The sequence below is a fragment of the Microcaecilia unicolor genome, chromosome 4, assembly GCF_901765095.1.
Source record: "Microcaecilia unicolor chromosome 4, aMicUni1.1, whole genome shotgun sequence".
NCBI classification, from domain to species: domain Eukaryota; kingdom Metazoa; phylum Chordata; class Amphibia; order Gymnophiona; family Siphonopidae; genus Microcaecilia; species Microcaecilia unicolor.
Genome location: NC_044034.1, coordinates 195,459,355 through 195,480,405, shown reverse-complemented (window position 1 = coordinate 195,480,405; position 21,051 = coordinate 195,459,355). Strand labels below are relative to the sequence as shown.

Genomic DNA, 21,051 nt, shown 5'->3' with positions numbered 1-21,051 from the left:
ACTTTTTAGTTTGCAGAACTGCCCCATTACATCCTCCAAGTTTACAGAGAAATCATTTAGTCTTTCCGACTCGTCCGCTTCAAATACCTTTTCCGGCACCGGTATTCCTCCCAAATCCTCCTTGGTGAAGACCGAAGCAAAACATTCATTTAATTTCTCCGCTACAGCTTTGTCTTCCCTGATCGCCCCTTTAACACCACCGTCATCCAGCGGCCCTACCGATTCTTTAGCCGGCTTTCTGCTTTTAATATACCTAAAAAAAATTTTGCTATGTGTTTTCGCTTCTATCGCTAACTTTTTTTCAAAGTCCTCCTTAGTCCTCCTTATCTCCTTTTTGCATTTGGCTTGACATTCCTTATGCTTTAATCTTATTGTCTTCTGTTGGTTCCCTTCTCCATTTTCTGAAGGATTGTTTTTTGGATCTAATAGCTTCCTTTACCTTACCGTTTAGCCACGCCGGCTGACGTTTGGTCTTTTTACCTCTTTTTCTAATACACGGAATATATTTGTCCTGTACTTCTAGGATGGTGTTTTTGAACAGCATCCACGCCTGATTCAAGTTTTTTTACCCTTTCAGCCGCTCCCCTCAGTCTTTTTTTCACTGTTCTCCTCATTTTATCGTAGTCTCCTTTTTTAAAGTTAAACGCTAGTGTATTTGATTTCCTGAGTTCACTTACTTTGTAGCCAATATCAAAACCGATCATATTATGATCACTGTTATCAAGCGGCCCTCGCACCGTTACCCCCCGAACCATATCATGAGCCCCACTAATGATTAAGTCTAGTATTTTCCCTTCTCTCGTCGGCTCCTGAACCAGCTGTTCCATGAAGCCGTCCTTGATTTCATCAAGAAATTTCACCTCCCTTGCGTGTACCGATGTTTCATTCACCCAGTCTATATCCGGATAATTGAAGTCACCCATTAATATTACTTTGCCCTTTTTATTCGCTTCCCTAATTTCCCTTGTCATTGCCGCTCACGAAGAGCCCTCAACCCCAGGTACTCAAAAAAAACCTAAACAATTAGGCTTGGAGACCTAGCCAGAGCTGCTGCTGTGCGACCACACACCTGCTGAGATAGAGAACATACTGGGGAATTTCCGGCAGCACATGACCACATATAGGGAGGCAAAAGATTGCTCTCTATCTCCACCTGCTGGTAGATGGACACCACCCACCAGTCTATGGATTGATCGGCTTGATGATAGGGAAGCTAATATTATAACACACAGGGTAAAAAAAAAAAAAAAAAACAGTAACTGAACAAAGGCAAACTTTAGTGTGAGCACACCATGCAGTTACATCATGTGAAAAGTGAAGTTTGGTCAAGTCCTACATCTTCCAGTTTTTATTAAGAAAAATCATTTTGTCTACTTTGGTGGGCTTCAGACAACTGCGCCTTGCAGCTATAATTTGTTCAGCAGCAGAAAAAATTCTTTCCGAGGGCACAGAAGTGGCTAGTGTACACAGAAACTTCTGTACAAGCCGGTTCAGTAGTGGCAATTTCATTTGATTTTGCTGCCAGAAACAAACAACATCACAAACAGTTTCCAAAGGATCTTCGTGTGTTTTATCGATTGAATTAATCAGATGTTCAACCAGTGGATGACTAGACACGGTAACATACTGTTCTCCAGATGCAATTGTTGTGGCTTCCCCAAAAGCCTGCAAAGCATCGAGTTTTTGGGCGAGATCATAGTCACGTTCGGCAGGTACATCTTTCTATGTCATTTTATTCCTGCTGCTCAAAGCCAAACCAATGGGTTGCTTGCCCCGAAACATGTTCAAAACAGAATAATCGATTTGTGTATCTAAAAGGTAAACTTCTACAAAACAGATGAAGATATGATTCCATGCGCCCCAATGAAAGGAGAGTTTAATTCTACTTACATTTAATTTCAATATATTCCATCATCTTTATAACACCAGGCTTCCCAAGCCAGATTACAACAACAGTTAAGATGAACCCATCAGGAAACAGGATACCCTCACTGAAATCTGGCCATTTGTATTGTGAAGAACAGTGAAGAAAAATGGGCACAAACTACAGAGTTTATAATTGTTGTTTCTACCAGCTACAATAATTTGTGAAGCTGTTTTAGTGATATTCAATTGTTATTTCTTTTCTCCTCCACCTTTTTAAGGCACTGCCTATCCAACTGAAACAGCTTTAGACTTGTTACAGATGGACCAACAATAAAGAACGACAACGTGGAAGCAGCAGCTCACAGGTTTGCTTTGCTTTGTTTTGAGTGCAGGGCAATGATGGCTGCATGGGGTAGTGGAAACAGAGATTAACCAAATTGGCTTCCTTGCTCAATTCCACTCCTGTCTATTAAACCTGCTTGCTTGGCTTGCATGGCTCGGCTGCCAGTCCCACCCTCTGATGTCAGTTCCTGTTCCGACTGCACACCAACTCATCTCCCCTTATGTCCCTGTCCGTAACCTCTGCTCTCAAGACAAATCCCTCCTTTCAGTACCCTTCTCCACCACCACCAACTCCAGGCTCCACCCTTTCTGTCTCGCCTCACCCCATGCTTGGAATAAACTCCCTGAGCCCATATGCCAGGCCCCCTCCCTGCCCATCTTCAAATCCTTACTCAAAGCCCACCTCTTCAATGTTGCCTTCAGCACCTAACCACTATACCTCTATTCAGGAAATCTAGACTGCCCCAACTTGACATTTCGTCCTTTAGATTGTAAGCTCCTTTGAGCACGGACTGTCCTTCTTTGTTAAACTGTACAGCGCTGCGTAACCCTAGTAGCACTCTAAAAATGTTAAGTAGTAGTAGTAGTACTTCCTTGCCTACTCCAACAATAGAGAGACCTTGGGCCCTGCTATGGCAAGTTTATCTTCTTGTCACTGCTGCAGCTTCCCTCGGCAGCTGAAGTTGGGTGACAGCGTGAGGGAAGGAAGCAACGGCTTGGGTGACAGCAGGTGGGAGGGAGGGAGGTGGGAAAATCCCAAATCGGGACTCCCGATTTTCAAAACAAATTGATTTGATTAGAATCGTGAATTGGACAGCACTACTCTCCAGTTATTGTTTGCTGATTTCATCTTTTCTGTTTTACTGTTCTAATTTTTCATGACAATAAACCTTCTTTAATTTATCGCCTCTGCTTGTCTGAACTGACTAAGTATCCTGGTGGTTTGAGTGTTAGGTCTGTGAGTGCTTTCTAGGAACTGTGGGATCACTGGGAGTGTAATCCCAGTAACCTAGAAATCACTCGGGAATACCTTGAAAAAGTGAGGTTACTAACCTGTAGCGAGTATTCTCCGAGGACAGCAGGCTGATTGTTCTCACTGATGGGTGACATCCACGGCAGCCCCAGGATCGGAAAATCTTCCTAGCAACAGACGTTTGCTAGCTCTCGCGAGATCCGCATGCATCGCACATGCGCACCGTCTTCCCGCCCGAACGCAAGCGTGCTTCTCGTTATCAAGCGGCCCCAGTATCATAACGTTCCTCACCAGATCATGCGCTCCACTAAGGACCAAGTCTAGAATTTTTCTCTCTCTCGTCGGCTCCTGCACCAGCTGCTCCATAAAGCTGTCCTTGATTTCATCAAGGAATTGTACCTCTGTAGCGTGTCCCGATGTTACATTTACCCAGTCTATATTTGGATAATTGAAGTCACCCATTATTATCACATTGTCCATTTTGTTCGCGTCTCTGATTTCTTTTATCATTTCTGCGTCTACCTGCTCAATTATTACTGGGTCGCTTAAAGTTTCAATGTTTTGGCAACAAGACGGGGAAATTGCTCGCAAGGCTAGTCCAGTACCCCCACAATAGTTGATCAGAGGGGGATACGGGCTTCCACACCACAGGGGATTCTGGAAGGGTTCCGTGCTTTTTTTGAGGGCATGTATGCTACGGGTGACCGAGAATTGGGGCCCTCGTCTTGGGATTATATAGAAGAAGCAGGAATGCCGAAGCTGAGGGCAGAAGCACGGCAGGCACCGTCTGCCCCAATCCAAGGACTAGAGGTGCAGAAAGTTATTAATTCTTTGACACCTGAGTATACCGGTAGAATATGGGGGTTTGGGCCTACTGAATGTGAAATATCTAACAATAGCTAGTGGCATGCGCCACATCACTGACTGGTTTCGCAGAACACAGGACCATAAAAATACAGAACTGGAATTACAATTATATCCAGAAGCACACTTCAGCAGCTATTTGCACACGATGGGATTACCATTGCCGCCCCTAATGAAGCATACAGGAATAATGACATTAGCAAAAGCAACTTGGAAATGGATCTGTAAATTACACGGATTTTTTTCGAAGGTTACACCATACTTGCCAATATGCGGGAACCCTGCCTTTGCACCTGGAAGGCTATATTCGGTGTTCCGCAGATGGAAAAGGAAAGGGATAGTATACTTGTTACAAGTACTTACCCGTGAAGGACAGATAAAGCCGTTTCAGGAGCTCTGTGCTGAATACGCCCTGCCGCCCTCCGATGAGTTCTATTATGCACAGCTAAAGCATTATATACGTTCCTTGTCCTGGGAGGCGCTGGCAGAGGATGTCCAGGAAGAGTTGGCAACAGCATTCTCTTTAGAGGCACAGCAAAAAGTACCCCTCACATTCCATCACAGGCACATCAGGGACACAGTTACCGAACTAGACTATGCCAAGTTACTGGCTGCCTGGAAACGAGATATCCCCATGGCCCTTACATTGCCTCAGTTCAAGTCCCATGTGCTTACAATGCGCAAAACAATGAACATGACGCAGCACTGGGAGCTACAATACAAATTTGCTCTTCGACTCTACATTTCTCCCAGACGAGCCTTTCACATGGTTCTCTCGCCTTGGGGAGAGTGCCTCAAATGCAGGGATCCGGGGGCCACCCTCGGGCACATGTTTTGGTCCTGCAAGGGCATAGTCCGATTTTGGAAGGAGCTAGTACAATATGTTTCTGAGATGTGGAAGGCGGGCTGGAAGTATGACTCAGCGCTGCTCCTGGGCCATCCTGTTCTCATACACCCTGTCCCATCAGGATTTACCGCTTTTGTACGCAAAGCTATTGTAGTGGCTAAACAAGCAATACTCTCAGAATGGCTTACATACAACTACCCTACAGTATCACAGTGGCGTGTGCGTATGATAACGTTACTGCGGGTAGAGAGGGTGGGAATTACAGACTTTAAAACGAAGACTGGACTGCGTTTCCAACTCACTTGGACTCCCTTTTGGAATACTCTGACTCCAACTGCCAGGAGTAGAAAACTTCTAGATATTGCCCTGTACCCTGCGTTATTATGTTCATTTGATGCCATAGCAAGGGGAAGGGAAGGGAAGGGGAGGGAAGGTTAAGTCCTATTTGTTGGGGTAGAAGTACTATGTGTTAGTTTAGCCACATGGGGGGAAAATATCAGTCGTTCATACATGATGATGTTAACTTTTCTTCTTAAGTTTTGAATAAAAATGATTGAAACATAAATCTTTGACACTGGGTTCTGCCCCGGGGACCGATGGGTTCTCAAATAAATATTTTAAACTCCTGGCGCCCCAGTTGTGCGGCCCCCTGGTAGCTTATTATGATGAGGTAACTGAGAGGGGTTTCTTTTCCATGGGGGAGAACGAGGCCCTTATCACATTGATTCCCAAACCCGGCAAGCCGAAAGATCGGATTGAATCTTATAGGCCCATCTCCTTACTAAAGGTAGGGTTTGTGAGGGGCCACCACGCAGTTACTCATGTGCGGAAAGTACTACTAGTGACGGCCTATGGCCAGGCTACTGGTGATCCCTTACTGCTGGTGAGTCTGGATGCAGCCAAGGCCTTTGACAAGGTCAACTGGGATTACCTATTTCAAGTCTTAGAATATATTGGGGTGGGGGGAAGGTTTCTGGCCTAAAGACACTCTATAGGGATACCATGGCACGGGTATTGGTAAACGGGCTTCGTTCTGACCCCCTTGTGGTGGCAAGGGGTACTAGACAGGGGTGTCCCCTATCCCCATCACTGTTTTTATTGTATCTGGAGCCCCTCTTGCGCTCCATATTACAAGACCCAGACATCAAAGGAGTGGTACTCCGTGGGATTGAGATTAGGGTGTCGGCTTTTGCGGACGACCCTTTCCTGATCCTTACACAGCCTGCTCTCTCGGTCCCCCACCTGTTAGAAGTTATAGAGGAGTTTGGTTTTTTCTCCGGGCTCACGTTAAATTTACAAAAATCATTAGCACTCCCGGTACAGCCGGCGGTCAGAGAAGACTGGGTGGGAGACTTTCCATTCCAATGGGCCGAGGGGGTGGTCCGATACTTAGGCGTGCTTATCCCATCCGACTTAGCTCGTTTATACTCGGTAAACTTGGGGCCCTTGAGAGATAATCTATCGGCTACCTTGCAGGGGTGGCGGGAGTTACCACTCTCGCTCCATGGCCGTATAGCTTTATACAACATGATATTATTCCCTAGGTGAACGTATACTTTGCAAATGCTCCCACTCATGTTGGGTTATAAAGAGGACAAATGGCTTCAGAAACAGCTTAATGGGTTTTTATGGCAAGGGAAGAGAGCACGCATTGGGATTCATAAACTTATGAGGCCAAGGGAGAAGGGGGGACTAGGGCTGTTGGATCTGAAACTTCTCTCCATGGCGAGTTGCATACGACATATATCAGACTGGTTTCGATCTACTGAATTCTTCTCATGTACAAGGATCGAAACCACACTGATGGAACCCCTTCACTTTGCCCCCTCAGATCAGTTAACCTCCATGGGACCCTATAAATATATTTTACTTCCCCTACGTAGAGCGTGGCAATGGCTCAGTAAAACCTACAAGTGGAACAATTCGGTGTCACCCTTACTGCCGATTCGGGGTAACCCGGCATTCCCGGAGGGAGGATCGTCCCGCTTGCTGAGAAGATGGACTGCCCGGGGGATAAATTTTTTGTTCCAGGTAGTAACAGAGCAGGGGACCATTAAACCCTTTCAGGCCTTATGTGAGGAATATGCTCTAGAGCGAAGTGATAACTTTGCTTATTTCCAAATGCCTGCTGACTCCCTGAGGCAGGGAATTTGAGAGACAGGATGAGCTACTGGACTTGGAGACACAACATAGAACTTCACTGAAATACTTCCACGGCTGCCTACGAGACTCTTTAGAACCGCTTGATACTACTTCTATCTGTGTCTTGTGGAGCCAGGAATTGAAGTGGCGAGTGGAGCCGCAACAAGCAATGAACTGTCTAAAATCTATCCACAAAGTGACTGAGAATGCAGCCTGGTGGGAGTTGAACTATAAATGTATTCTCCGGCTGCACATCTCACCTCACAGGGCCTTTAGAGCATCCCTGAGAGAGACAGATGATTGTAACAAGTGTGCAAGAGAGGGGGCCTCCCTGGGTCACATGTTCTGGTATTGTCACGGAGTATCGGCATTCTGGTCGGCCCTGGGCCAGCAGGTATCAGCTATGTGGAAAGTGCGTTGGAACCTACTCCTGGACAATTATTTGATGTCTTTTTGGTACGAGGGCATAAGCCGGCGGGCCTGAAGGCCTTTTTGAAGAGATCAGTGTTAATGGGGAAAAGAACCATCCTACAGCTGTGGCTCAGTCGGGAGGCCCCCTGCACACTACATTGGCGATGGGCGATGATGCAATGTTGTTCGTTAGAAAGACGAGGTATCAGTGATTTGGCTTCCACTAGAGGAGACCAGTTTTGTAAAATCTGGTCGCCGTTCTGGGACACACTCACCCCTATTGCAAAAAGTAGAATATTGAATTGCTGAGGAAGGGGGAGGGGAGGTTGGGAGTAGTGGGGAGAGGGGAGGATATGGGGGGGGGGGGGGGGGGTTAAAAATTAAGATATGTAAGTTTGGCACTCTTTCTATCTCAGAAATGTGGCTGTTCAAGCTTTATAATCAGTCCCTTGGATTTGATATCTTTGCATGTCTAATGTTGTGCCAATAAACAGATTTCAAAAAAAAAAAAAAATCATCATGTACACATACGATTGACATTAAAAGGCCGACACTAACCTGCATATGTTTTAATGCAAGATACCTACATTATTTACCACACATCCCATTTTATTCACTATGTTTAAAACACTAATACAGCTCAGTGAATCAGGCCCTAAAATTAACTATTCAATGTGGAAACTAAAAAGGATAAGACCTTTCTTCCCAAGGACCATCTTTCGCAACCTGATACAATCACTGGTGCTCAGTCACTTAGAGTACTGCAATGCACTTTACGCCGGCTGTAAAGAACAAATCATCAAGAGACTGCAAACCGCCCAGAACACCGCAGCTAGACTCATATACGGAAAAACAAAATATGAAAGTGCTAAGCCCCTGAGGGAGAAACTACACTGGCTTCCACTTAAAGAGCGCATCACGTTCAAGATATGTTCTGTAGTTCATAAACTCATCCACGGAAATGCCCCAGCCTACATGTCAGATCTGGTAGACCTGCCGCCCAGGAACACTACAAGGTCATCTCGAACATTCCTTAATCTACACTTCCCCAGTTGTAAAGGCCTAAAATATAAACTAATGCATGCGTCTAACTTCTCCTACCTGAGTACACAGCTGTGGAATGCATTGCCGCGCAGCTTAAAAACTACTTATGAACCAACTAAAATTCGCAAATCCCTGAAGACCCACCTATTCAACAAGGCATACCAACAAGAACAACTATAAATGTAATACATCACAACCTGCCTATTATCAACAATGTTCTTGCTTATATCTGTTTGTTTGAATTTCAATCACGCTATTTTCTACGACATCTCCACCTTACCTGCTATCAGTAACGTCTCCTAAGTACATTTCCCTGGCTAAATTTCGATCATGCTACATTCTATGTAATGCTAACTGTTACCTCCTAATCCACTATCTACTAACGACACACTGTAAGCCACATTGAGCCTGCAAAGAGGTGGGAAAATGTGGGATACAAATGCAATAAATAAATAAACTTTGCTCCCCATTGTCCCTCTACTCACGGTTTATGGCTTGCTGAGTTGTACCCTGCATTAACACTCCACCAGGTGATAAGGCTGAGATAGTACAACTGGCAGCACCACTTGAAAGAACCTAGAAGGAAAGAGTGTTGTCATATTTCACCTTTTATTATCTGTCCTTTTTCAGTTCTTAACAAAAGGTTTGAGTCTCCCAGCTTAGTATAATGGGCAAGGTAGCATTAACTTCATTCTAGATTTTATACTTGGGCTAATCTATTGTTCTCAGGGCTGGGAAACCATGGTAAAATTATGTATCATACCTGATAATTTTCTTTCCATTAATCATAGCTGATCAATCCATAGACTGGTGGGTTGTGTCCATCTACCAGCAGGTGGAGATAGAGAGCAAACTTTTGCCTCCCTATATGTGGTCATGTGCTGCCGGAAACTCCTCAGTATGTCGATATCAAAGCTCCATCCGCAGGACTCAGCACTTAGAGAATTACACCCACGAAGGGACACTCTGCCCAGCTCACCACCGCCGAAACGGGGGAGGGGAATTAACCCAGCTCATCCCCACACAAGTGGGGGAGGGGAATCCGTCCAGCTCATCCCCGCGGAGCGGGGGAGGGACACCACACCCGCCGATGCAGGGGGATCTGGCTTATCCTGCAACCGCAACCGCGGGAGGAGCTGACTGACCCTAACACCGCCGAAGCGGGAGGGGTACAAAGCTGCCCTACAGCCGCACGAAGCGGGAGGGAGTGCCGGCAGAATTTAAATCTCAATCCAGCCCCGTAAAACGGAGGGGAGAGGAATGCAGCAGCTCACTGTAACACAAACTCGTCTCAACTCTTGAAGAATCCAAGTGAAAAAACTTGAACACGAAGTCTTTCTGAAGTAACTGAAGACTAAACTTGAACCTGAAATGCAACCAGAATAAAAACAGTACAGATATCTGGGAGGGGCTATGGATTGATCAGCTATGATTAATGGAAAGAAAATTATCAGGTATGATACATAATTTTACCTTCCATATCATCAAGCTGATCAATCCATAGACTGGTGGGATGTACCGAAGCAGTACTCACCCAGGGCGAGACATTGAAATCCCTGACCGCAACACTGAAGCTCCAAACCGGGCCTCCGCCCGAGCAGCCACAGTCAAGCGGTAATGCCTGGAGAAGGTATGGGCCGATGCCCAAGTTGCCGCCTTGCAAATCTCTTCCAAGGAGACGGACCCGGCCTCTGCCATCGAGGCCGCCTGAGCTCTAGTGGAGTGAACCTTCAGCTGGATAGGCGGCACCTTCCCCGCGGCCACATAAGCCGCTGCAATGGCTTCCTTGACCCATCTTGCCACTGTAGGCTTAGCAGCCTGCAGACCCTTACGAGGACCTGCAAACAGGACAAACAGATGATCCGATTTCCGGAACTCATTGGTCACTTCCAAGTATCTGATGATGACTCGTCTCACATCCAGATATTTAAGAGCAGAGTACTCCTCTGGGTAGTCCTCCCTACGAAAGGAAGGGAGACAAAGCTGCTGATTCACATGGAAGCGAGAAACAATCTTGGGCAGGAAGGAAGGCACTGTGCGAATAGTCACTCCTGCCTCAGTGAACTGCAGAAAGGGCTCTCGACATGAGAGCGCCTGGAGCTCGGAAACTCTTCTGGCTGAAGTGATAGCCACCAAAAAGACTGCTTTCAACGTCAGGTCTTTCAGAGATGCCCTCGACAAGGGTTCAAAAGGCGGCTTCTGCAAGGCTCTTAGCACCAGGTTGAGATTCCACGCAGGCACCACTGAGTGCAGAGGAGGGCGCAGGTGATTAACTCCCTTGAGAAAGCGCACCACATCTGGCTGCGAAGCCAGGGAAGCACCCTTCAGGCGGCCCCTGAAGCAAGCCAGAGCCGCTACCTGGACTTTAAGGGAACTGAGCGACAGGCCTTTCTCCAGACCTTCTTGCAGGAACGCCAACACTGAAGAAATTGGAGCAGTGAAGGGAGAAAGTGAGCCTGCTTCACACCACGCTGCAAATATACGCCAAACCCTGGCGTAAGCAGTAGAAGTAGAGCGCTTCCTCGCTCTCAGCATAGTGGCGATGACCTTGTCTGAGAAGCCCTTCTTTCTCAGATGCTGCCGCTCAATAGCCAGGCCGTAAGACCAAAGGGGGAGGGATCCTCCATCACCAAGGGGACCCTGATGTAACAGGCCCTGCTCCACTGGCAGCCGCAGAGGATCGTCGACTGAGAGCCTGATCAAGTCCGCATACCAGGGACGTCTGGGCCAATCCAGACCCACCAGGATTACCCTGCCGGGATGCTTTGCCACCCGGTCTAGCACCCTGCCCAACATGGGCCAGGGCGGGAACACATAGAGAAGCTCTTGAGTCGGCCACTGTTGGAGAAGAGCATCTACTCCCAGGGATCGAGGGTCCCGTCCTCTGCTGAAAAAGCGCGGCACTTGGCAATTGGCCGATGACGCCATCAGATCTAGGCTCGGCTGGCCCCAGCGCTTCGTGATGCCCAAGAACGCCTGAGCAGATAGCTGCCACTCTCCGGGCTCCAAGGTATGGCGACTGAGAAAGTCCGCCTTGACATTCATGACTCCGGCAATGTGGGCCGCTGACAGCTGCTCCAGGTTCGCTTCTGCCCACTGGCATAGATTCATAGCCTCCTTGGCTAGAGGGGCGCTCTTGGTACCTCCCTGGCAGTTGACATAGGCCACAGCCGTGGCATTGTCCGACAGGACCCGTACTGGCTTCAACACCAGTACCGGGATGAACTCCAAAAGCGCCAACCGAATGGCTCTGAGTTCCAGGAGGTTGATAGACCACTTTGCCTCTGCAGGAGACCAGAGCCCCTGCGCTGTCCTTCCCATGCAGTGGGCTCCCCAGCCCTTCAAAGAGGCATCCGTCGTGACGACAATCCACTCCGGGGTCACCAGAGGCATTCCCGCAGACAACTTGTCTGTCTGCATCCACCAGCTCAGCGCCTTGCGCACTGCTGGGTCCAAGGGAAGGCGCACAGCATAATCCTCCGACATCGGAGTCCAGCGCTGCAGCAGAGATTGTTGTAGTGGTCTCATATGAGCCCTGGCCCAGGGCACTTCTTCCATCGTGGCCGTCATAGAGCCCAACAGCTGCACATAGTCCCAAGCCCGAAGAGGAGAGGCTACTAGGAACTGGTCCACCTGAGCCTGAAGCTTGACAATCCGATTGTCTGGCAGGAACACTCTGCCCACTTGGGTGTCGAATCGAACTCCCAGATACTCCAGGGACTGAGTCGGGCGCAGCTGGCTTTTCTCCCAGTTGATGATCCATCCCAGGGAGCTCAAAAGAGCAACTACCCGGTCCACAGCTTTGCCGCACTCTGCATAAGAGGGGGCTCGGATCAACCAGTCGTCCAGATAAGGATGGACTTGTACTCCTTCCTTTCGCAGGAAGGCCGCGATGACCACCATTACTTTGGAAAAGGTCCGCGGAGCAGTAGCCAACCCGAACGGGAGGGCTCTGAACTGGAAGTGTCGGCCCAGGACTGCAAAACGCAGAAAGCGTTGATGAGGAGGCCAGATGGGAATATGCAAGTACGCTTCCTTGATGTCCAAGGATGCCAGGTACTCCCCTGCCTTCACTGCCGCTATAACAGAGCGGAGAGTCTCCATGCGAAAGTGCCGCACTTTCAAGGCCCGATTGACCCCTTTGAGGTCGAGGATAGGCCGGACAGAACCTCCTTTCTTTGGTACCACAAAGTAAATGGAGTAACGCCCCTTGCCAAGCTGACTTTCTGGCACCGGAACGACCGCACCCAGGCGGATCAGATTGTCCAAAGTCTGCTGTACTGCCACAGCTTTGACCGGAGACTTGCAGGGAGAGAGTACAAACCCGTCTCTTAAGGGTCGGCAGAACTCTAGCTTGTAGCCGTCTCTGATGACTTCCAGCACCCAAGCGTCTGAAGTTATTGTGGTCCACTCGCCCAGAAACGAGGACAGCCGTCCTCCAATCTGCACTGGGGCGTGGACCAAGGCCCCGTCATTGGGTACGAGACCCTGGGGGAGGACCGGAGGGAGCACCTCCGGGACGGCGGTCTCTGCAAAAGGAATGCTGCTTGGGGGAGAAATTCCTCTTAAAGGAAGAGGGGGCAGAGGAACCCGACCTGCCCGGGCGGTACCGACGGGCTTCCTGAAACCGTCCTCTGGAGGTACCGGGACGAGTACTAGCCCGAGCCCTGACCTCTGGTAACTTCTTGCCCTTAGACGTGCCGAGATCGGTCACGATTTTGTCCAGCTCGACTCCAAAGAGCAGCTTGCCTTTAAAAGGCAATCTAGCCAGGCAGGATTTAGAGGCGTGGTCAGCAGACCAATGTTTCAGCCAAAGCCACCGCCGCGCAGAGATTGTCTGAGCCATGCCTTTAGCTGAGGCCCTCAAGACATCATACAGCAAGTCTGCCAAATAGGCTAAGCCCGATTCCAGGGCCGGCCAATCAGCCCTCAAGGAATGATCCGAGGGGGAAGCCCGCTGCACCATAGTCAGGCACGCCCTGGCCACATAGGAGCCGCAAACTGAGGCCTGCAAACTTAAAGCAGCCGCCTCAAAGGACGACCTTAAGGCCGCCTCCAATCTTCTGTCTTGGGCGTCCTTTAGGGCCGTGCCACCTTCCACCGGCAACGCCGTTTTCTTAGTCACCGCAGTGATTAAAGAATCCACGGTAGGCCACAGATAGGCCTCACGTTCACTTTCAGTCAAAGGATAGAGGCGGGACATAGCCCTAGCCACTTTAAGGCTCGCTTCAGGGACATCCCATTGAGCCGAAATTAAGGTGTGCATGGCATCATGCACGTGGAAGGTTCTAGGCGGGCGCTTCGTCCCCAGCATAATGGCAGAGCCAACAGGGGCTGAGGGAGAGACGTCCTCCGGAGAGGAAATCTTCAAAGTGTCCATGGCCTGTATCAACAGGTTGGGCAAATCCTCTGAGCTAAAAAGCCGCGCTGCAGAGGGGTCATCCGCTCCATCCGAGCGGGGATCCGTCTCCTCCAAGGAATCCGCAAAGGACCGTTGGGAGAACTCAGATACGCTGCCCTCATCTACATCGGAGGATACAAAGTCCTCCAAGGCCTGGGAATCAACCCGAGGGCGTTTACCTCTGGGAACCTCAACCTCTTTACTAGACGAGGGAGCAGGGGCAGCGTTTTGCATAAGGAAGGCCTGATGCAGCAGCAAAATAAACTCGGGGGAGAAACCCCCCAGACTGTGCACTTCCGCAGCCTGGGCTACAGCCCTAGACGCACCCTCAACCGGCGCTCGCAAGAGCGGGGGAGAGACATGCTGCGCATCCAAAATGGCGTCCGGCGCGACACTCCGCGAAGGAGCCGCGCGGGAAGAACGGCGCTTAACTTTAGCCGCCTTTGTGCCGTCGCCCAAATTAAGGGCGTTCATGGCATTAATGTCTCCAACCTCAAGGGCGGCCCAAGAAGAAGCCGTCCGAGCCGCGTGGCCGGCCAAGATGGCGGAGGCGAGGAGCGGGGGATGGGCGTTTATGGCGGGAAAAACCGCCACGCCGGAGGAAGGACCGGGACATTCATCGGTCACGAAACTGCCACCCAACAAGGGCGAATCAGGCTTTAAGACCCCGCATCCCCTCTAGAAGCGCTCAAGCGATCCGGGGAGCGACTCTTTGCGCCCTCGCCCTCCGACGCCATATGCCACGAGGAGAAGAATCGGGGAACCCCCTGCCCGCTATAAAAAGGTAAAAATTACCTGCTTGCCGCTCCGAGCTGTAACGACCTGGTGTCCCAGTGAGTAGCTGCAATAAACGTTTAAATAAACGTAGAAATAAACGCCTTTAAGGACGTTCAAAATTTTTTTTTTTTTTTTTTTTTTAACGGAGCCAGCGGGAGGGGGGAGAAAAGGAGGGACCTGGCACTACCAGGTTTGCACTTGCTCAAAAGAGCCCTCAACCCCAGGCACTCAACAAAACCTAAGAATTAGGCTTGGAGGCCTAGCCAGAGCTGCTGCTGTGTGTGACCACCACCTGCTGAGATAGAGAACATACTGGGGAGTTTCCGGCAGCACATGACCACATATAGGGAGGCAAAAGTTTGCTCTCTATCTCCACCTGCTGGTAGATGGACACAATCCACCAGTCTATGGATTGATCAGCTTGATGATATGGAAGTTACTCTCTCCTCCCCACCCCATAACACACAATTGGACAGGTAATAAAAATCCAGCCATTGTTCAATGCACATCCTAGAACTTCTGGCATTATAAACTGGATGTGAGAACCCTGAACAAAAGAAGGGGTGTGGGGGGGGGGGGGGGGGGGGAGAAGGAACAGCCCAAACAGGATGATTCATTATGACTTCTACCTCCTAGTACCACCCGCTAACCTTTCTTATAACATTTTTGATCTCATACATTACATCAATGATATCTAATTTTCTCATACCACACACTAAAGCGAAGATACTTACCTGTAGCAGGTATTCTCCGAGGACAACTGGGTTGATGTCTACGTTGGCCCAGGAACCGGCATTCGCCACAGCAAAATGAAAACTTTTGCTAGAGCCTTCTAGCGCGCGCATGTACGGACTGACTTCCTGCCCGCCGTGCGAGTGCATACCTCAGTTAAGTGAAAAGCATAAACAAATAAAAAAAATAACTCCAAGGGGAAGTGGGTGGGTTTGTGAGAATAATCAGCCTGCTGTCCTCTGAGAATACCTGCTACAGGTAAGTATCTTCGCTTTCTCCGAGGACAAGCAGGCTGGATTATACTCACAACTGGGGTATCCCTAGCATCCAGGCTCACCCAAAACAATAAACATTGGTGAATTGGGAATCGCAATGGTGAGGACAAAACGTAGATTAACCTGAAACTATATAGGTAGCTAAGAGTGCAGCCTGGAACAGAATAAAAACAGGCCTAGGAGGCTGGAGTTGGATTCTAAACCCCAGATTCTGCAGCACCGCCTGCCCAAACAGACTGTCGCGTCGGGTATCCTTCTCAAGGCAGTAATGTGATGTGCATGTGTGGACTGAAGAACACGTTGCAGCTTTGCAAATCTCTTCAATGGAGGCTGACTTTAAGTGGAATCTTAAAGCAAAATCAGGGAGACACCCAAGACCCAAGGAAGCAAACTCTACGCTCTCAACCTCCAGGCTGTGAGAGCCACAGACTGGAGGTTGGGATGCAGAAGCGACACCTCGTTCTGCGTGATGAGGGTTGGAAAACACTGAAAAACAGCCAAACACAATCCGAAGGGTTGTGTGGCATGAATGTAAAGAAATTAGGAAAGTGGGAAATACCCTCAGAAACCAAGGCTTCTGCCAAGGTCTAATCAACAAGACACTATTGTCTATAAAAGACTTTGTGCCCGTGATCAAGTTTCTTTCATGGGGTAAATATTCCCTACTCCACTCATTCAAAAATGCCCATATACAGTGGGGGAAATAAGTATTTGATCCCTTGCTGATTTTGTAAGTTTGCCCACTGACAAAGACATGAGCAGCCCATAATTGAAGGGTAGGTTATTGGTAACAGTGAGAGATAGCACATCACAAATTAAATCCGGAAAATCACATTGTGGAAAGTATATGAATTTATTTGCATTCTGCAGAGGGAAATAAGTATTTGATCCCCCACCAACCAGTAAGAGATCTGGCCCCTACAGACCAGGTAGATGCTCCAAATCAACTCGTTACCTGCATGACAGACAGCTGTCGGCAATGGTCACCTGTATGAAAGACACCTGTCCACAGACTCAGTGAATCAGTCAGACTCTAACCTCTACAAAATGGCCAAGAGCAAGGAGCTGTCTAAGGATGTCAGGGACAAGATCATACACCTGCACAAGGCTGGAATGGGCTACAAAACCATCAGTAAGACGCTGGGCGAGAAGGAGACAACTGTTGGTGCCATAGTAAGAAAATGGAAGAAGTACAAAATGACTGTCAATCGACAAAGATCTGGGGCTCCACGCAAAATCTCACCTCGTGGGGTATCCTTGATCATGAGGAAGGTTAGAAATCAGCCTACAACTACAAGGGGGGAACTTGTCAATGATCTCAAGGCAGCTGGGACCACTGTCACCACGAAAACCATTGGTAACACATTACGACATAACGGATTGCAATCCTGCAGTGCCCGCAAGGTCCCCCTGCTCCGGAAGGCACATGTGACGGCCCGTCTGAAGTTTGCCAGTGAACACCTGGATGATGCCGAGAGTGATTGGGAGAAGGTGCTGTGGTCAGATGAGACAAAAATTGAGCTCTTTGGCATGAACTCAACTCGCCGTGTTTGGAGGAAGAGAAATGCTGCCTATGACCCAAAGAACACCGTCCCCACTGTCAAGCATGGAGGTGGAAATGTTATGTTTTGGGGGTGTTTCTCTGCTAAGGGCACAGGACTACTTCACCGCATCAATGGGAGAATGGATGGGGCCATGTACCGTACAATTCTGAGTGACAACCTCCTTCCCTCCGCCAGGGCCTTAAAAATGGGTCGTGGCTGGGTCTTCCAGCACGACAATGACCCAAAACATACAGCCAAGGCAACAAAGGAGTGGCTCAGGAAGAAGCACATTAGGGTCATGGAGTGGCCTAGCCAGTCACCAGACCTTAATCCCATTGAAAACTTATGGAGGGAGCTGAAGCTGCGAGTTGCCAAGCGACAGCCCAGAACTCTTAATGATTTAGAGATGATCTGCAAAGAGGAGTGGACCAAAATTCCTCCTGACATGTGTGCAAACCTCATCATCAACTACAGAAGACGTCTGACCGCTGTGCTTGCCAACAAGGGTTTTGCCACCAAGTATTAGGTCTTGTTTGCCAGAGGGATTAAATACTTATTTCCCTCTGCAGAATGCAAATAAATTCATATACTTTCCACAATGTGATTTTACGGATTTAATTTGTGATGTGCTATCTCTCACTGTTACCAATAACCTACCCTTCAATTATGGGCTGCTCATGTCTTTGTCAGTGGGCAAACTTACAAAATCAGCAAGGGATCAAATACTTATTTCCCCCACTGTAGGAGCATCATGCAAAATTGCCCATAATAGAGCACAAATCTTTTATAAAAGCCCATAAACATAAAGGAATCCTGTTCAGAAGGAATGGATCCTCAGGAGCTTAACCGAGATTGGATAGCAGAGCCAGTAGTGGGAGGCGGGGCTGGAGGTTGGGAGGCGGGGATAGTGCTGGGCAGACTTATACGGTCTGTGCCAGAGCCGGTGGTGGGAGGCAGGGATAGTGCTGGGCAGACTTATACGGTCTGTGCCAGAGCCGGTGGTGGGAGGCGGGGCTGGTGGTTGGGAGGCAGGGATAGTGCTGGGCAGACTTATACAGTCTGTGCCAGAGCCGGTGGTTGGGAGGCGGGGCTGGTGGTTGGGAGGCGGGACTAGTGCTGGGCAGACTTATACGGTCTGTGCCCTGAAGAGCACAGGTACAAATCAAAGTAGGGTATACACAAAAAGTAGCACACATGAGTTGTCTTGTTGGGCAGACTGGATGGACTGTGCAGGTCTTTTTTCTGCCGTCATCATCTACTATGTAATCTACTATGTAAAAAAAGCCCATAATAGAGCACAAATGTTAAAGATAACCGAGTTACAAAAACTGTTCAAGCTACAGCATGGCATGCATCAACTTAGCTCAATAAATGCTAGCTTGACAACCCCACAGTTCAACTGTTGATTTTCAACGGGGCCCGATTCGTTTCACCCATAGCAGGGCTTCATCAGGAACCACTCAGTTGGATCATACTGACAGGGGTATCGGTCTCAAGCTGACTAAACATTTCTTACAACCGACGGTTCCTCAATATAGGAGAAAAGCATCTGACGCTAGTCTGTCCTGGGCCTGAATCCTGGAACAGAACTGAAGGACCTTGTGATTGATATGAATGGCAAAAAGATCCACCGAGGGGGTGTCCCACGCTCGGAAGATCTTGTGGGCAACGTCCATATTCAGCGTCCACTCATGAGGTTGCATTATCCTGCTCAGCCTGTCGGCCAGACTGTTGTTTACGCTCACCAGATAAGTGACTTGGAAAAACATGCTTTGATGGTGTGCCCAAAGCCACATCTGGATGGCTTCCTGACACAGAGGGTGATGTAGTACATCGCAACCTGATTGTGTGTTTGAATCAAGATAATTTGGTTGGACAGCCGATCTCTGAAAGCCTTCAGTGTGTTCCAGATCACTCAAAGCTCCAGGAGGTTGATCTGAAGACCTGTTTCCTCGGAGTACCAGGTTCCCTGAGTGTGAAGCCCATCTACATGAGTTCCCCACCCCAGGAGAGATGCATCCGTCATCAGGACTTTCTGCGGCTGAGGAATCTGGAATGGTCATCCCATGGTCAAACTGGGCCGGACTGTCTACCACTGAAGAGAGTTGCGAAGGTCTGTGGACAGTCAGACTTTCCTGAACAGGCTGTTGGGACGCTGGAGAGTACCTACGCCTAGTATAGGAATAGGGAGCACTCCGTATCCCCCCAAGAAACCTCCTGTAGCAGGTGCCCGGTGGGAGAGAGAAGCCATAGCATCATCGTGCTTTTTGATCTGGTCAACCAGGTCTTCCACCTTCTCTCTGAAAAGATTATCCCCTCAGCAAGGTACATCCGCCATCCTCTGCTGGACCGAATGATCCATGTCAGAGACACGCAGCCATGAGAGTCTGCGCATCGCTATACCTGTGCAGAGATTCTGGATGCCACATCAAAAGTATCGTAAGCGCCCCTGGCCAGGAATTTACAACACACCTTCTGCTGCCTGACCACCTGGCGAAAAGGCTCGGCCAGCTCTGGAGGGAAGGCATCAACCAAGCTGCCTCACCGAGTTCCGCAAATGAACGCTCGTGAACAGCTGGTAAGATTGAATGTGGGCAGCGAGCAAAGAGGCCTGATATGTCTTCCTCCCAAAAGGAAGACATATCAGGCCTGGGGGCACTGAGGCATAGTCACTAGTACTCTTGGATCTCTTGAGGGCAGAGTCCACCACCATGGAATTGTGTGGTAACTGAACTCATCAACCCAGGTTCACCGTGAATCCAATACTGGGAATCAGTCTTCTTAGGGATCACGGGACCAGAGGGAACGACCAGTTTCGTGTAAGGACTTCCCTGAGTACCTTATGTGAAGGAGCAGTCACTGCCTCCTGAGAGATGTAGACCAGGACCTCGAGCATCTCAGCCCTGGACTCATCCTCCACTTCCATAGGGAATGGAATGGCCTCTGTCATTTCCCGCACAAATGATGAAAAGGAGATGCTCTCAGGAGGAGACAGTCTTTCAGTTGCAAGGGAAGGTTCAGAGGGAAAACCAAAAGAGGAAAAATACCTGGGATCTTCCTCTGACTCCCACGAGCGCTCCTCCTCAGTATTGGAAAGCACTAACCTAAGGGAGCTCCGAGAATGAGCCTGCATCGAATCCGAGGACCGACGTCCTTGATGGCGATGTCGAGGGGTCGACGCCCACATGGACTGCAGTGAAGCTTCCTCCACTGACATCAATGGGGAGTTGACCTGGGTGGCAGCCGACACCAGAGTCGCAAGCGGCACCAAGGACGAGGACCACACTGCAAGTGAAGGGCCAGATGCAGCTGAAGCAGATGGCATGGCAGGCACAAGCATCCCCGATGCCAAAGCAGACTGGTGCAGCAGTCCTTCCAGAAGTTCTGGAGGTACGGCCCGAATGTGCTCGTCGAGAGACGCCATCAGAGAAGGCTGGGGGGGCCGGTAGAGCAGCCGGTGGCAGAATCGATTGAGGCTCAGGAGCAGGAACCGGACTGCTAAGAGGCAGACGCATCGGCACCTCCTGAATGAAGGCAGAGCGGTCCTCCCGGCGCCGACGCTTCTCAGGTGCCGAATCTTTCAATGCCCCGGAGCTCCCAGCACCGTGAATCGGGGGAGAACGGTGATGGTGCTTCTTAGCCTTCGTTTGATGCCCGCTACTGAGGCTCCTCGGTGCCGACCAAGACGACGTCAAATCCTCATATCGCCTCGGGATCAGTTCCAACGATGGTCGGTCCTGGGGGGCCGGCACAGCAGGAGATCTCAAGATGTGGAGACCCACTCCATGCCTCACTGCTCCCAGCTTGTCTTGGCCTATCAGCAGCCATGTGTA

At 49.3% G+C, this 21,051-nt stretch overlaps 1 protein-coding gene across 7 annotated transcripts in view; it reads right to left on the bottom strand.

Moving 5' to 3' along the window:
- The window catches only part of GTF2H1 (general transcription factor IIH subunit 1), a 1,055,813-nt gene that overhangs the window by 45,600 nt on the left and 989,162 nt on the right, over positions 1–21,051 (bottom strand). For all 7 annotated transcript variants that reach the window (XM_030201095.1, XM_030201094.1, XM_030201089.1 and 4 more), the window contains exon 12: positions 8,975–9,065. In XM_030201095.1, coding sequence (XP_030056955.1) covers positions 8,975–9,065 — 91 coding nt within the window. The remainder of the gene's footprint in view (positions 1–8,974; positions 9,066–21,051) is intronic.